This window comes from Cygnus atratus, chromosome 1 (genome assembly GCF_013377495.2).
Source record: "Cygnus atratus isolate AKBS03 ecotype Queensland, Australia chromosome 1, CAtr_DNAZoo_HiC_assembly, whole genome shotgun sequence".
Classification (NCBI taxonomy): domain Eukaryota; kingdom Metazoa; phylum Chordata; class Aves; order Anseriformes; family Anatidae; genus Cygnus; species Cygnus atratus.
In genome coordinates, this window is record NC_066362.1 from 14209635 (window position 1) to 14226776 (window position 17142).

At 41.6% G+C, this 17142-nt stretch overlaps 1 protein-coding gene across 10 annotated transcripts in view; it reads right to left on the bottom strand.

The window, feature by feature from the left end:
* The window catches only part of SRPK2 (SRSF protein kinase 2), a 148978-nt gene that overhangs the window by 2891 nt on the left and 128945 nt on the right, over positions 1–17142 (bottom strand). For 6 of the 10 annotated variants that reach the window (XM_050708315.1, XM_035549590.1, XM_035549598.2 and 3 more), the window contains 4 exons: positions 13706–13806; positions 13507–13614; positions 3730–3799; positions 2396–2488 (listed from right to left, as the gene is read on the bottom strand). In XM_050708315.1, the coding sequence (XP_050564272.1) occupies positions 2396–2488; positions 3730–3799; positions 13507–13614; positions 13706–13806 (372 nt within the window). Of the gene's footprint in view, positions 1–2395; positions 2489–2921; positions 3015–3729; positions 3800–13506; positions 13615–13705; positions 13807–17142 lie in introns of all 10 variants that reach the window. The other 4 variants (XM_035549593.2, XM_035549591.2, XM_035549596.2 and 1 more) reach the window with 2 other exon arrangements.

Here is a 17142-nt window from a genome sequence, read left to right on the forward strand (position 1 = left end):
TTTCCAGCACAAGTGCAGCCCATGAGTACTGCTGAGTCAAGCAACAACAAAAAAAATAAGGCAAAAAGGCTCCAGTTTAGGTCTATACAGACCCACAGTACTAATGTACAAAGCAGAAGACATCTTGGAGAAGTTTGTTCACTTCCAGGCTTACTCTCAGCCCTTTAAAATCCCCATACAACCCTCCAATTGAAGGGCTGAAAGAATGTTTGACTATTTACAAAAACGGGTAATATATTTTCTAAGTGTATAAACTCCAGTATTGCGCAAGAAGCAATCTCTCTGCCAAAAAGCAATAGAAAATAGTGTCTTGTTATTGACTGCAAGCAAAACAAAAGGCTAAGAAAAACAGGCTGGGTTTGTAACTTCTCTGGATTGCAGCAGCCATTGCCAGGGTTGCCATAATCACTTATCAACATGGGGTGGGGAGGGGGGTGTTGCATCAGCCTTCACCTTTGTATTTAAATTAGGTAGCCTGGAGCATAATATTCTCCATGAAAAACCCAAACATTTCTGAAGGCCTAGAAATCCAAAGTCATCATCCATTTTCTGAATAAAATGTATTTGTAGCAGAATCGATTGCATGTCTTTTCACCCAAACGCTTGCATTTTCTTCTTTCTACCCTCAGGTGGTATGAAGTGTACACAATTGCAAACTGAGGATCCTGGGGTTCGGTGGCCGTCACTGTGGAACCTGAGTTCACACTGTTTGCACACTTCTTACTTATTTTGTAAAGTGGAGCTCAAATTGGAAATATCCAAGCTAAGACCAGCATGCCTTGAGCAGCACAACATGCTGTAGTTTGTTTCTCAGCAGAAAAACACTATTTTAGCACTAAAGGCTGGAGGTTCACCACAAGAAATTCTGTGAAGACCGTAAAAATATGAAAAAAGAAGATGGGATACAGTAAAAATTATCTGTGTGGTCCAAGAATTATATTAATGCTTCAGTTCTGCACTGGGGATGCCAGAGGGTAAATTCCTGCCCCAAACCTCTACTGGTTTATACACTTAGGGACCTGTTGTCCTTGAGTTTGTTCATCTCAGCTAACATGAGCTTGGTTTTGAGCCTGCTGACACTGCAAGCTCCTCAGGCTCCCACCTGCATGTAAGGAAGTAGCTGTGTTGAACCCATCGCTGCAAGTTTCACTGGCTGTCCCCTCACTCTGCTATGGCGTGCTGGCGAACAGCAGCTCTGTTTTCAGCCTTTCACTGCCTTTGCTACTTTGCCAATCATATTCCCCCCGCACGCAGCCTTCTCTCCTCCAAACTGAAGTCCCAGGCTTTTCGGTGTTCCGCCCCCCCCCCCCCCATAAGGCAGCCACTCATGGCTCCTGCCCTCCTGCACCTTGTCCAGCCCGGTGACCTCCTCGGGAAGGACACGAGGCCAGGCAGAGGTCCCTACGCGCTCACAGCACAGCGCCAGAGCCTCGGCCCCGCCGCGCCCCCAGGTGCCCGCTGCGGCTGGTCGGCGCTGGCCCTGCCGACAAGCCGCCCGCCGGGCACGTGGAGTCGCGGGCGCGAGGGAAGCCGTGGCACTGCCCTGTGGGAAAGCCGCTCGCCAGCCGCAGTCCTTGGCCTCGGTACGGAGCGGGACGCTCCCAACGTGCCCCGTCACTCGAGGCTGCACGGTGCTGTCTCGTAAGCAGGGAGACGAGAGAGGCTTGAAGCATCCCCGCGGTGCCTCCCGTGTTAAATCCCGTCTTAAAGACCAGCCTGAGCGAAGACCAAGTACAAAAAGGTCAGAAAGGTCAGCGTCGAGATTCATTCGCTTGTAGCAACTGGCCGTGCTACAAGAGGGGCTGATTTTAGGGGGGTTCTGTTGCTGCGCGAGGCCACGCAGGGCTGGGCATGACCCACGGCACCACAGCAGCCAGCAGCATTTGGAGCGAGACAGCACTGCGCACGGGAGAGCGGCTTTCTCCAGCGCTCTGGCACAAAGCCATCCTTCCTCCTCAGGAAGGTTCAGAGCCCGAGGACTGCAGACACCTGCGTGTCTACTGCCCGGGCATTCCTTTTCCACCCTGTTTACTCCTTACCAGGTCTGCCAGACCACTGTGTACACGGAAAGCAGTCGACAGCTCATTTTCCACCAAGTTACAAGCTCCGCATTCCTTGATTGCTTACATTTACACGAACATTTGACAACAGATTCACACAGACATTTGTTAACGTTCACACTTTGCTGAGTACATCCCAAAACGAATTCTAAATGAAATACCAAAATGAATACTGCAAATTTTTGCTTTCCTCAGAAAGCCAAGTTTACACCGAAATTCTTCTTTAATAAGAGCTCTCCATTTAAATGGATATATTTCTTCAGTACCCATAAACGAACATACTCTCCTTTTGGATAGTATTATGCTTTAAATTAGTGGTGCATAAATACCGTTACCTTTTTTGGTGAAAAACTCCTTGGAATATTTCCCCAACATAGCGTATTTTCGAGGGATTTTTCCCAGCAGTTCAATGATCAATGCTATGTGGTCTGCATTGGAGAACATTGCCAGCAAAACAGAAACATACAACAGTTTAATCAGTACATTGCATGCACACACTAACACTGGCCCGGTACAGACAGAAATAGATTGATCCTGGTGAAAAAGACACATGCACTGTGGCTAATTTGGAAAGATGCTTTCAGCAAAACTTCCTTCTCAAAACAACCTCTGGGTATCAGCCGCTACAAACAAGTTTGGCTACGTACTTTAAAACGTACCAAATAGTTATTTTTCAGGAAGTTTAGGTTAAAAAAATAAATAAAATCAGTTTGTCACAGATTCTTGTGCACTTTGTTTTTCAAAAATAAATTTTTGTTGCGTGATTTCAGAAAATGCTCCTCAGCGGGACATGCTACAACCAGCAACAGCAATTCCACTTCTGTCTGCATCACGGCACCTTTCAAAAAGAAGAGGTACTACCTCTGCGATTGAAGAATTCCCGAGAATATTTTCCAGATAGAGCAAAGTGCCTTGGGATATTGCCTAGCAGCTCTATGATGTGTGCTATGTGGTCTATGAGGGAGAGAAAAAAAGGATACGGGAGTGGAAGGGGCAGGGAAAGGATGGGATAAAAAAGAAGAGGAAAGAAACTGGAATTAGTAAAAAATCTGAAATAGTTTCAAATCAACAATGTTTGCAGCAAGTCCATGCAGAGGTTTCCAGGATCAGCAGAGCTCTGGCATCATTAGTAGCACTTAGGAACAATGAATGATGCCCACATTACCACTGCAAAGGGCATTTACAAGCAAACAAGCATGAAAATGGACAGGTATACAGATGGAAGCAGGAGTTAATTCTCTTTAAAAAAAATAAATAAATTAGTAATTGCCTAATTCAAATAAAAATACACAACGTAAACATTATTCCAGTGTCAATCTTATGAAGAGAAAATACTACAAAATTCAAAATTGAGGTTTCTTTTCTAAACTAAAACGTTGTTATTCTCAATCAGGTTTCCACACATATGCAATCTTACAAGAAGGGCAGTTTAATTCCTTCAGGCAGTTGTTAAGTAGATGAGTATCTGCAGAAGGGAGTTTTTGCCCACCCACTGCTAGTGATGGAACTTAAAACTAAAAAGAAAAAAAGTGCATTTATGTTCTGAAAACAACGTGTACGAACAGTTCACTCAAAAAAAACAAAAATTAAGCCCACTGTAAGCTTGCTAGAAATTTGAGAAGAATGTGAAAATACACAGAAACTCACGGAATAACTCAAAGGTCCATACCTTCATCCCTGGAATAGTCTTCACCAGAATGTGGTTCAAACAAGTAATCTCCAGTTGCTAGCTCAAACGCCTATAACACAACAGACATATTGATGGGTATTTCAGAGAGAAGGCTTTTCATCTTAAAACATCAGCAAAACATCACAATTATGTTGGAGCCCTGAGGGAGCCAGCACTCCAAGCCAAAGGCCTCCGGTGGCACCTGAGGCTACTCACCTGGAAGCCAACAGGCCCGCACAACCTCAGGCCTGAACCCCGGGCGTTTCTGCCTCCACGGCTGGGGGGATCTGAGGAGATGGGAAGGGGTGTGTGGGAGCACAGCCCTGAAAACCAGCAGTGCTGAAACTCCTTGCCTGCTGACCAACGGGTTCTTTGTGTCGCATCCAAAGCCACGGCACCGACCCCTGGGGCAGGAGGCACGGCTAACGGCGTGGCGCAGGGCTATAAGGGGGCACCAGCGTGAGCTGAGGTTACACATTTAGTAGACTAATGCCTTAACTGAGTTAAATGTGTGTGTTGGTGAAGCTGACAGAATTCTGAATATATGGTAAAGAGCTACACTTGTACCTGAAGGCTAATTATCGGTCAGAGATCAAACACTGGGGACTGAAGTAAAGTCTGAATCAGAAATAAAATCCCTTTATAACTGTAATTAATCACTTGAAATTATCAAACAGGGTAAGCTTCCTTGATGACTAAATCTGGAAGTTTTTCAAAAGGTCTTTTTGTTGAACCCAAAGTCAAAGTAATACTGCAATCATGGGGTAAAACACTGAGACTCCCATTGATGAAGGAAATCAGATCAGGCAGAAGGATGATGATTGATCCCTTCAGGTTATTGCAATGCTTCCACAGGATGCTAACCCTACACCGGGTCAAGACAAAAGCTATGGGCAGTTTCTCCTTACAGCTGTAATGTGTACTGAAAGCCTCAAGCACTGAAATAATTATGGGAGCCCATACTCATGTACAAGCACGGACTCATCCAGCCTGATTTGTTAACCAATTCTCTTTCAGCTCTGGATCACCCATTACCCAAGCAGCCACAGGAACCTAATTTTTTCCAGGTGGTATAAGCATCAAACTGCTTTCCATCTCCAAGAGCAGGGAAAAGCATCTGAGCCACAAAATCATTCCAAAAATCAGGCAGAGCTTGCTGGCACAGGGAAGGAATTTCACTGTCAGAACATTTACTATAAAATATTGCAAATATTACAATATTTATAGAATATAAACACACACTTTTCCATTCCAATTTGTACCGTGGAGCTGTTCAATCACATGCAACTTTAACCTGTTTATGGGCACTTGACTTCTTCAAGCTGTGAACTGCAGATCGGTCCAAGTGGGCTATCGCCAGACCAACTCGCTCCAGTCACACAGCAGCTGACAAAGCCAGAATGCCCTTTGCTGGCATCTTTGTTGATCCTACAAACGGGCATTTCTAAAGTCACCAAGCACTCATACACAGTCGTTTACCTTTCTCCTTCTTCTACTCTGAGTTTGAGACTTTTTACAGCTTAAAAAAATCTGAGGGACTTCATAAATTATTACCAGGTATTTAAACTGAAGAAAATGTCAGGGTAGCCAGAAGCTATCCATGGAGAATGCAACCCAGAGAGTGTTGTTGTTCTCTTGAGAGAAGACTGAGAAGCCACAAGAGTCCCCTCCTTATCTAATGGAAAATTGAAAAAGCTGGGTCAGCTGTCTTAGGAGAGCACTTGCCAAAGGGGCTGATTCCTGACATTAAGGAACTCATCTCTATTTAACACAGATTCCTGAAGAACAAAGGAAATGGAGTTGAATTTAGCCACAAAGGTAAACTGCAGAAGAACAGAGCTTCTGCCCCTCCCAAAAATGAAGTATTAATAGCTCAAAACGTCTGTATGGAGTTAAAAAGATTAAATTGGAAAAACTCTAACAACAGCTCACAGAGAAGCACAGGAAGCAAGCACACCAGAGCAGGGCACAGGATTTTCGATCAGACTGTATTTAATAGGAGCTGCACTCCCCCACAGATTTAGGGTATTTACACCACCCTTTTGCTGAAGAGAAACTAAAGCTTTTAGAAATTATGATGCTGCTTCCCTTTTTCCCTTTTTGTATAGCCTTGACTCCATGCCCAGGATGGGCTGGAACCGCAGCATCTCAGACATTTCAGCCCATGACTCCCCCTAGGCCTCTGCACCAGCCCCACAAAACCTCCTGACTCAGACGCACGCAGGACAGCCCAGAGACAGCCTTGCCCTTTGGGTGCTGCAATAAATATCCTGAATGCTCTCAGCATTCGTGCAGGAAAACACCTCATGGATTCATCTGTAAAAACCTGGCAATGGGATCCCAGATACCTGCACGGTACTGGCTACATACCGCAGGAGAAATGGCTTTAACCAGCTTCATTTAACAAACAATAAATCCCTGACCTACACTTTTACTATAAAGTAACAAACAGGGAGATGATGACTGCCCTCTCAGTACTCACACCCGCATCTGGAGGCCTGTGACCGGTCTGGGGCCGCCAGTACAAGAGAGACCCTGGTAAACTGGGCAAAGACCACGGAAAAGCCCTAGGAGGGCATGGAGCAGAGCCCAGGAGGCAGGAGGAGAGGCTGGGGGCGATGGGGTTGTGCAGGCCAGAGGAGGAATGGAGAAGGACGGATTTAGTTGCTGTACCCCACTGCCTAAAAGGCAGGAATAGAGAACACCGAGATTCACCGTTCTCAGGAGGGAACCATGAAAGGACAACAGGGAGTGGACACAACATGGGAAATTCAAACCAGGTATGAGGAAAAAATCCTTCAGAGAGACACGCTGAGCACCAGGACAGGCTTCTCAGAAAGGCCGTGTTAATGCCATCTTGAGAGGTTTGTGTAACGCTCAGCTGGGTGAGGCTCTGAGCAGCCTGATCCAGACTTGACGTCAACCCCGGTACAAGCAGGAGGTAGACAAGACTACAGGACCTCTACAGATGCCATCCAGCCAAAATATGTCTGTTATTTCTACAGTGCTGCACATACAGGCTAGTCATATTTATGCAATTTCTTTCCCTTTGAAAATATTCTTTTTTTTTTAAACTACATTTTTTTGAACGAAACTCTGAATTATCGTCTTATTTTTCTTAATGTTGACATTTACCTCCACAGAAATCAGCGTTCCAATTATTATATGGAGATAACAAATGAGATACAGCACGCTTAACATATGGCACAGAAGCCCAAGGCAATCATCCATCCTTACTGACTGTATTGGCAATCACTACTTATCACTTCTCTAAGGCTATCACAGAAAAACAGTCTAGACTGTTTTTCACCATCTACAGATGGAGAACATTGCAGATAAATGGTCACCCTGCTGCTTTTGTAGGCTCTGGAGAGGCTACAATTCCTTCCCTGCCATGTGGCTGTGCATGAACCTACCACAATACGGAACTGTTGGCACTGCTACCACATATTATGGATCCATGTCTAATCACACAATTGGAAATAGCTACATTTTCACTGTATGACAGCTGTGTACTCAATCTGGTGATTGAAAATGGCTGCATGCCTAGGGAAGGATGTCTGGGAGAGGACGGGAAGAATAATTCACTTGGCCTTCATCAGGCTCCCTGACTTCCTCTTACGAAGCCCCAGCTGAAAAAGGACAACAAACTAGAGGCCAGAATTATTATTTTGACAGACGAGATCCAGCTCTTGGACAGAGTTTCTCCACCCCAGCTGACATGAAGAGCTGTGACGGAGAAAATTGTAACTGCTTTAAAAATAGACTTGGTTTTAAGCACACTGTTCCACAGGTAAGTGGGAGCATGAAAAGAAGAGCAAAAAGCTTTCTGAGAGAAGCACACCAGATAACAGGTTGTTCTCCCATGAACATCTTACTCTAATGATCCAGGCAATGGAAGGAATATAAAAGGGATTTTGCACGGTTGCTGCTTGGAAAGAAAGGTCAGACATACATGGGATGCTTGAAAAGGAAACAGCTTTCTATTATTTGCTATGCTCCGAGCTCAGAATCATGCAAATGCTGAGCATTGCCATGAAAAGTCAATTTCTTTGGAAAATCATTTACTTCTGAATGTTTCAGGTTGTCCACCCACCACCTTCAAAGCAAAAGGGTGCACAGTGATTAATAACAGCATTTTGTACTGTATCTGCCTACTGAAAAATATGTGCAACTTGAAGTTTTTCTTCTCTCCCAACCAGATTTTTGATTTTCCATTTTTCCTCAAAACGCTGCTTCTCCGCAGACTGAGGCTTGCCATCACGCCTTCAGTGGTGTGCCACTCGCACGCACCAGCACAACGATACTCATGATCCTATGGGGACACGGCTGTTTTCTCCCACTGACAACACAAAGAGTAGTTAATGAGAATCACCTCGCTGCTCCTCGTTAGAGGACATTATGCAAAGAATTAAATTGGGAGCTGAACAACAAGCACTTATGTTAAATGTGCGTATAAGTTACTACACTCTGCTTATTCTTAATAAAAAAGAAAATAAACATCACTGTAAGCTTGCCTGCCTGGAACCATAAGCTGTAATAGCATTCCCCCTTACCATGAAAGCTGTTTGCTTGCCTCCTTTTTCCTCTCACCCAATATCACCAATACAAAGGTGATATTTCCTTAATCATTCCTATTCTCTTTGGGTAGAAAAAACACCAAGTACAATTTCTCCTTCTCGGACTTCCTGACGGTCTACAGCTATGATGTGTTAGCGAGTTCTCATTACAAAAAGAAGATATTTCAGGAATCACAGCTCACCACAAAAGCCACCTCAGATACATGCTAAAAAATATTGTCTTGTTAATGTCCTAGCTTGTGATAGAGTCATCTCCTCCCCGCAGCTAAAACAAGACTGTACCTAATGAACAACATGATCAGCTGATGAGACTCATCGTTTCAGGTGCTTTTCCTGTCTTCGATCCAAAGAGCATAAAGAAGGAGAAGCGGTGGAATCATGGTGCTTGCAGACATTTCCAGGAGCAGCACAAAGGGATGCCCTCAACCAGTGCTAACTCCCTTATCTCGCCAGCATTTCCTGGCAGCAGCAGTGGGGCACTGTGTTCCGTGGGTTTGGAGATTTAGGAGATGTTACATCATTCGGTGCCTGCTCAGTTTGTGCTCTGCAGAAAGAGACTCTCTCAGTACTGCAAATGAGGAAATTCAGCCTGATAAAGTCAAGTGATCAAGGGTGGTTTCAGTCCTGTCAAAGGCACTGCTGGATCCAGATCTGCTTCTTTTTTTGGGTGAAAATGAAAAAAAAAAAAAAAAAAACAAACAAGAAATGTACCTCCCTGTTGGCATAATTAAAGTAGGGTTTAGTACAGCAAGGGAACATAGTATTTTTTAGACTACACTAACTGTGAAGAGAGATTTCCAGCGTCAGCTTTGCATGAGAGCAGTTGATAATCCCACTTACACTGGCCACATTGTTGAAAGGAAAAAAAAAAAAAAGGCACTGTGCAAGTTCCTTAGCAAAATATGTAACTGTGCAGCAAATGATTGCAACAATTACTCATGCTAAGGTCCCTAAAAGTCTGGAAAAAAATGAAGTTACACTTTGTTGCATTCTTTGCTCATCAGAGAACAAGCAAACTCCTCTATCATAGTCTGGAAAACCCCACTGGCATTTAATTTCTTTCATCAGCTTCACAGCACATCATGCACACAGTGATTATAAGCCTCCAAAGATGCTTCATCCTGTTTTCTCCTTGCTATCTTCCCCTGCCCCCTTGAAGACCCTAAAATTCAGATTACCTGAGCAGAGGACTGGTACTGGCCTGAGAATACCCCCTTTCATCCTTCAAATCTGATTCAAAGAGGTACTTATCCTGTTTGGGGCACAAGAACTGAGCCATGCTGAATCATCTAAAATTAGAAGATTCAGCCCACAGGCTCCTGGCTTACAACGCTACTTATTCACTGACATAACACCATAAGAAAAGGAGCTGTAAGGTTTTTAGCACTGAGTTACTTCTCCCTCTTTTACCCGGCTTCAGTTACATTATAAGCTATTTGGGTAGAGTCCTTACATGACTCTGTTTGTGGAGACTTCCAGCACAATTAATCCTGATCAGAATCTCTGACTACTTCGTACTGAGTATAACATAAATACAACGTGACTGTTCTCTCCTAGGAAGCTGCATCAAACACACGGGGCTGGTGGCTAGATGAAGCCAACCCGCACTGGCACAGCCCACCTAATGCGAGCACTCTGCGCAGACAACACAGCATGTCCTAAAAGCCAGGTTCATAAGGGGAGTGCTCTGCAAGTTGCTGTGTACACATGGACACAGATGCTTTGCCTGCACAAGGCACCATCGTTTGCTTTGTAAAAAACATCACCATCATCTCCATTGCCAATACTAAAGGTCAAGTAAAACTGCTGATGAATGGTGTTGTGAAAAAAGAGTTTGCTACTGTTGTGATACACCACAACCTCTATGCCTGACAGCAACACTTAATGCCACAAACACAAACCAATGCAAGAGCCAGCAGCTCTGCTACTTGCCAATGCTATTCCCAATGAGCAAGATTATTTCGTTAGCAAGCAACAGCCAATGAAAAAGGCCTTAGGCTCAAATGGAGAGTGATAAAGCACAAGACCAAGACGCCAGGTGAAGCCTGACCCTATGCACTCCAGTAGTCCTCCACAAAACCTACAAACCAAGAGACACAAAAAGATCGAGGTGCTTTATGAACATATACAGATGTCAGCTACTGACATAGGAACTCTACGGACCCTAAATGAATTCAAAGAAAGGCCCGTTTTTATTTTTTTAAATGGATGTGCACTATCTTTCAGTAGATAAATTGAGAGAAGAAAGCTTAGCCAAAGTCAAAATCATTATCAGAAGGAAAGACAGAACCTGTAATTATGTCACAGCTCCCGGAGCAAAGCCAAACATCACCTTTCCAGAACAGGTGCTCAATACTAGTCACAAACATCTCTAACAGTGAAATGATCAGGTGAATTACTTACCCTGAACACAACCTCAGATTTACAGTCACTTATTAAGATATAGACAACCCCTTCTATTTATTTATTTATTTTTCAGGCAGTGAATGAGAAATACCATATGCAGGTAGCACAGGGGTGAGCTGGTAGGACACCCTGTGTGCCTGGTGGTATCGCACTGGGCAAGATAAGGAGGCATGGAATATCGTGAAGAAAAAAGTAATGGCAATGCTGCTGGACCACTCATTTTGCACAGCAAAGCTTCCAAAATGTCCTTAATGACATTGGACCTGTCATATAAGCAAAGCAACATTTCAAAGAGGTGGAGAATCACCTTCCTCTCCATTGAATTTGAAGTCTTAGACAACACGGCTAACAGAACACCTGAGCCACATTTTCAGCCAGTCAGATCAAAATAAATACCACCTTCAGCTCCAGCAGACAGTCCCTTTGAAAATACAGCTAAAAGTAAACACTACAGAATTAAATAAGGCAACAAGAGCAAAGTAACCCAGGACGACATTTTGTGAAGCACACTTAGGTACAACAGAGAATCCAGACTTGAGGACACAAGTGGAACTCTCATGGGATTAAAATCCTTCAGAACTTCACTGTTCTTAGATACTACAGCAACTGGAGATAATCAAATCATGATTTCCAAAAATGGCCTAAATAAGTTAATTGTGAGTTTGCAGTTCTGCATCAGTCATGTTTCTGCACGTTTTAATATTTCAGCACAATAAAAGTCCTCTGCAGAAAGACAGTTAAGGTGTTCGGTTAGTACCTACCTCAGAGCTGTATTCCCTCTGATTCAGGACGAGCACTTACACTGCTCTGACCCACTGCCTAACCACTCCGGAATGAAAGCATATCCCAAGGAGTTTTGAAACTAGGAATTTCTGGGGTGATCTTAAGGCACTGATCTCTATCTTCTACATGACTGCACTTGTACAGTGAAGATAACTGAATTCAACTATCGTATGTCAGTGCTGTAAGACTGTAAAGTTTCTGCAGTATTTTTAAGAGCAAAAATACAAAATCTGTGGCAGAAGATGGAAGAGAATTCTAGTGTTTCTGCCTCAAATGCTTTACTATCTTTAAAGCTTACTTATGAAAAAAGCAGAATTATATTTTTCTTACGAAAATAATGAAATTCCATACATAACTGTGAATCAGAACTAAGATACCCCAAGTGGCAGAGATTCTTTAAGTTTTGTTTTTGTGAGTTTAAGAAAGGACTCACACAAAGAAAGCAATACAGCCTATATAACATGAAAAAGAATTCGAGTGTAAGGGGCAGGATGACTGTCACATAGCGAAACAGCCCAATATTTGCTTGCATGTTCATCTCCTCTTGTACAATACAGTTTTTTAAAACTCATCCAGTCACTACAACTATTTAAAATCACATAAAAGTTCTTACAAAATGTGATAAGAACTCATACATCATGTCAGTAGCTAGTGCCCTTCCAAAGATATCTTTTCTATTTAAAAGGAACAAGAAAGTCATTTACAACTCACACCAAGTATCAATTAGCAGGATGCCGGTTGAATCAGTACAACCTTAAAGGAAGAATACAGAGTATTCAACACCATAAAAAGGTATTGGGTTGAATTAAGGTTAACAGAATATCAGGTAAAAGGAATGATAAGTCCCTATAGTAATATTATAGATAGCTACGAGAAGACTAAGAGAAGACTCATTAAAGAGTTCACAGAATTCAGAATCAAAACTGTGGAAAATTCTCTATGCTTCATTTTCAATGTAATAGAAAAATTCTACATTTTGCCTCAAAATTGAAAAGTAAATTTAGAAATGGATGTTCTTTTCTCTGTACTAAAGCAAAAGCTAGTATTAAACTCCAGAGAAAACATACTTGCAAATTTACTTATGGGTTAGTTACTTCCAACACATGGCTTGCTGAGCTTATAATATCTGTAGGATTTTATGTTCCTTTCAATCCTCCTCCTCTCCCTCTCAGTTCTGCAATTCTTCTCATCACCCACGCCTGCAAACTGCGTCTAGTATTTAAGTGTTCTCCTCCTCCTCACACACTTACTCTTTTCAGACATGTATTTGTAAAATATAAAGATTTGAATAAGTTTTCACTTTTAAAATAGACAAAAGGTATTTCTGAATGTATTTCCAAAACTATCTTTAATGAGAAAATGCATGTAGCTTGTCCTCAAAGCAAGATTGCAAACAGATTCAATGTTTCAAAAAGTTATTTTCATTTTTCCTACTCTATAAAAATATATCATTTCAGTTTTACTGTGTGTTAAAACTAATTCTACAGAACATTACCACATATTTTACTAATAAATTAAATTCCATCTCTCCAAGTTCAGAATCTAAAGCTGTGATTTGCAAACCAAATCTGATGAATGTTTTCACTGAAGGTGGCAAGAATTTGAAGTATTTCAGTATTTTGCTACTTTATGTAATAAAAAGGAATGGAAACACAGCAAAGAGTTGCGCAGATTCTAAGACAGGAAGGAAACATGCAGTCGTACGATTTCAATTAGATTTTGACATTTAAAATATACCTATATTTTCCCTCAAACTTGCATATTTTAGACTGCAGGTTTAAAATGCATCAAATGAAAATTAGAAACTTCCTCCAAAGTACTTCCTGTTGATTAAGGGTGCTTAAAATATTGAAATAAAGGAGAACAATCATCAGTAGCTATCTGACAGTACGTAATTTATAGTATTATATTTGTGTCAAAATGTCAGAACCATCCTCATCAGGATCCCTCAGTAAATAAACGACAGTTTTTTTAGGAGGTTTTAGAATACGTATTGTATTGTTCTTACCATACATGCAGTACTCCAGATATCAGCAGGTGTACTGTAACCTGCTCCTATTAAAACTTCTATGGATCTATATTGTCTTGTCTGGATGTCCTCTGTGAAGTGTTTATGCTAAAACAGAAAGAACCACATTAACAGGAAAAATGAGAAATAAAAAGGATTGTTCTAAGTAGGAAGGCTGTATAGCTGACCTGATACTTACCACCCAGCAGGCATTCCCCAGGTCAGCAATTTTAACTCTAATTTTATCTGCATTTCTTGGGTCCAGTGGATTCACCAGTAAGTCAGCAGCACGAGTTTTTGCTAACACAAGCAAAATGCAAAACAGTTAGTATTTAGAACATACTTTTCATTCTCCATAAGCAATTTTGCCTTGATCCAGTTTTGTAATACCTTGAAGACATCACAATCATTTGCGGAATGTTATGAGAAATTAAAGCAACATAAACAGTATTTCTTACCTTGATTTCTAAATATCCTTACACATTTCAAGTGCAAATTACTTGCGTTATTAACAAAGTGCCATATGACCATTATTAAAATACCTGAAGGAGCTCCTAAGCAAAAATGGTGCATGTGTTTCCATAAAAGAAATGTTAAATCTCAAACTCCAAGAACTCCACAGGAAAGATACATTCTTAGAACAGTTTGGTTAAGAAAATAAATCCAGCACTTCCATTCTTGACTAAGGCATATACTGTCTGCCTATTTTTGTTCGTTTTAATTTGCCCCATTGGGAAAAGGAGTTACTAAAACCTGTATAACTTCAGAGCCTAGCGTACAGTTATCCATTTAACAGATCATTCAGCACTGAATCAAAGTTCTCCGAAGGATCTGTTTGCATTGAACATGATTCAAAGTGAAATGGCAGAACTGTAATCAATTAATCCTGCAATCTTTATAGGCTCCTGGGACACTGGAGATCCTAACGCACGTTAGGGTCCTGACAGTACAGGACTGCTGCTTTTTTGTTTTGACATACCACCACCCACTAGCTCCTAAATCGCTTGGGAAAGAAAGCAGGTTGATTTGAATGGGGAAGAAAAAAACAGGTATCACAAATGAGACAGCAGCAGAGGAATCATCTCAGCTGCTTCATCAAAAGCTACAAAAACTAAACAAGAAACTGGTGGTAAGATATGAAGATAACTGAAAGGGTGGTAAGATACTAGATAAGAAAGGGATCTGGGGATCCAGTATAACGATCAGTTAAACTGGCATAGGAATTGGAAGAAGAAAATACACTGTAAGTGGGACAAGGAGAAAAAAGAGAGGAAGTCTAACAGGGTGAGTTAGGTGTGACTGAAATCAGACGAAGATCTTGAGCTACTGGGACAAAAAATCTGAATGGGCCATCAGGGATGATAATAATGTCTGGATGGAAAAGAAGATGGCAGGACTAAATGGTAGAAGGGGCAGTGATGTCAAGAAAATAGTCCTCTAAAATAGCTGGAATGGAGTCCAAGACTCTAGTGCAAAAAAAGCACCAACATAGGGCATAAGAGTAATATACACTGAGAGAATATTAAGGCTGCATTCCAGCACTTAAAAGTCAGGAATTAGTAATCTTAACTTGAAGCCTTCCCTTAAGAGCATGCTGCATAGCAGTATGTTTTTTTTAAACACAATCACATGCATTATTCAACAACTAACAAGACCTTTCTCAGCTCAGTAGCCCTGGAGAAAAAGAAGATATCGCTGAGTAAATCTTTCCCATACATCTTACTGAAGGTGAAGTGTTGCAGTAAGTAAAGCAGGAGAATAAAGGGAAAAAAATGCCTCGTTAGTAAGATATCTGAGTATGACATTAGGAAAGAGCATTCTTCAACCTCCCTTAACAAAGAAACTTGGAAAAGGTAACAGCCAAGTGCCTACACCTTCATGTTTTTCTCCTGAACTCAGTGAGTTTGTGTCCCGTATTTTGTGAGTGATGAATGAGACCTTGCATTCTGATTTTGACAAATGCTGATCATTCATAGCTGACTGAAGTCAAAAGGAGCGTACTTCTTAGCAAGTACTCTCAAAAAGTGTCCTATGGAGCTCAACCTGAGCGCAAACTTCGTGAGCATTTCTAATTTTCACTTCTGTGTGTCCTAGTTCCGTAAAGCTGAGAAATATCACCTCCTCTTCTCACAGTCACACCACGACAATATACTTAGTAAACATTCAAGCACTGGAACAAGGAGGGAAGTCATGAGGAAATTGATAAATTTGTCCTAAGAGCATTTGGTCACACAGTGTAAACTTAAAAAAAAAGATGAAAAAAGATAAAAACTTGAAAAAAATAGTTGCTCAGCCACTGAACGCAAATCTGTCTGCGCTGAATGAGGCAAGTACCCTGAAGAAATTAAGATGAGACCATGCTACTTAAGAATGTATAGCAATAACTACATGGAGAGGAGCAAATAGTCTGTGTCCATACAAGAAAAGGGTACTAAAGATATAGTGAAAAAGTAGCACTTTTTAGAAAGCCTGAATGGCCTGCAAAGTGTCATACTTTTCTTCTTCCTTACCTACATTAATCATTTTTATTACTGTTTAAAGCCACGAGTGGTGCTGTTAAGATTAATAACATCAAGCTTTTCCTCCTTCTGAGGAAGAAGTGAGCTATGGCTGTATTTACTGATTTCTACTTCCCTCGCTCACAAGGCCCGTAAACCGCTCCCGATGAGATAAGACGACGGAGGAATGAAGTAGGTTTGGTTCTCCAGCTGGGGAGATAAGCTGCTCCTGTGATGACAATAGCAGCTTTACTTTGGGGAAGCAGGAGGATTTTACACGTCACCCCAGGAAAACAGCAGTAGAGGCTTCCTGCCCATCCACTGCCAGCAGCACAAAGAGGCTACCGAGCATCTAGGAGCCTTTAGGGGGAGCGGGGCATAAGGAGATAGACTGGAGGATTTATTAGCCTAAGTCTTGACCTCCTGCAGAAATACAGCTCTACTCAACTGCATTTCATTTCACGTTTCTTACCTACCTACAGGTTACCTGATCTAGTCAGACTGTAAAATAAACTGTAGGAAATGCTCTTCTAAAGTCTTAAATGAGGAAATACACTCTACTGTACTACTGAATACAGCTCTGTTTAAATTTAGTAACTTCATCTGGGACAATGTTCACGCAGGCTTGGCGATCTTCTCCTGAGCTCTCTCATTTTCTCCTATCCGCTTACAGATTTACTCTCTCAGTATTTTCTTTACTGAAGTTGAAACCCATATATTTATCATTTAGTCACTGACACTATGGATAAAGCCTATGGGTCATACTCTGGAGCCATTTAATTCAATGGCAAAAATCCAGCTCTTTGCACAGAAACCAAGATTTCACCTTCCACATCTTCTATAAACAGGATTTATAGACAAAAGTTTTGGATTTGAGCAGTTTTGGTGGCCAAAATGTAAATGTCCAAACCCAAGCTGAATACAGAAAAGACATCATGAGTTGAGGGTTGGCAACATGCCTTACAGAGACAAAAAAAATCATCTTGTTTAGATTTACCAAAAAGCTTGAGAGAAAACTGTCCTAAACTGAAAAGAACTATTAATGAATGAAAATAGTGTGTCTTAAAGAACTTTTGAATATGACTGAGAAAAGATATAACAAGAAGCTAGAAGCCGCAACTAGACAAATCCAAACTAG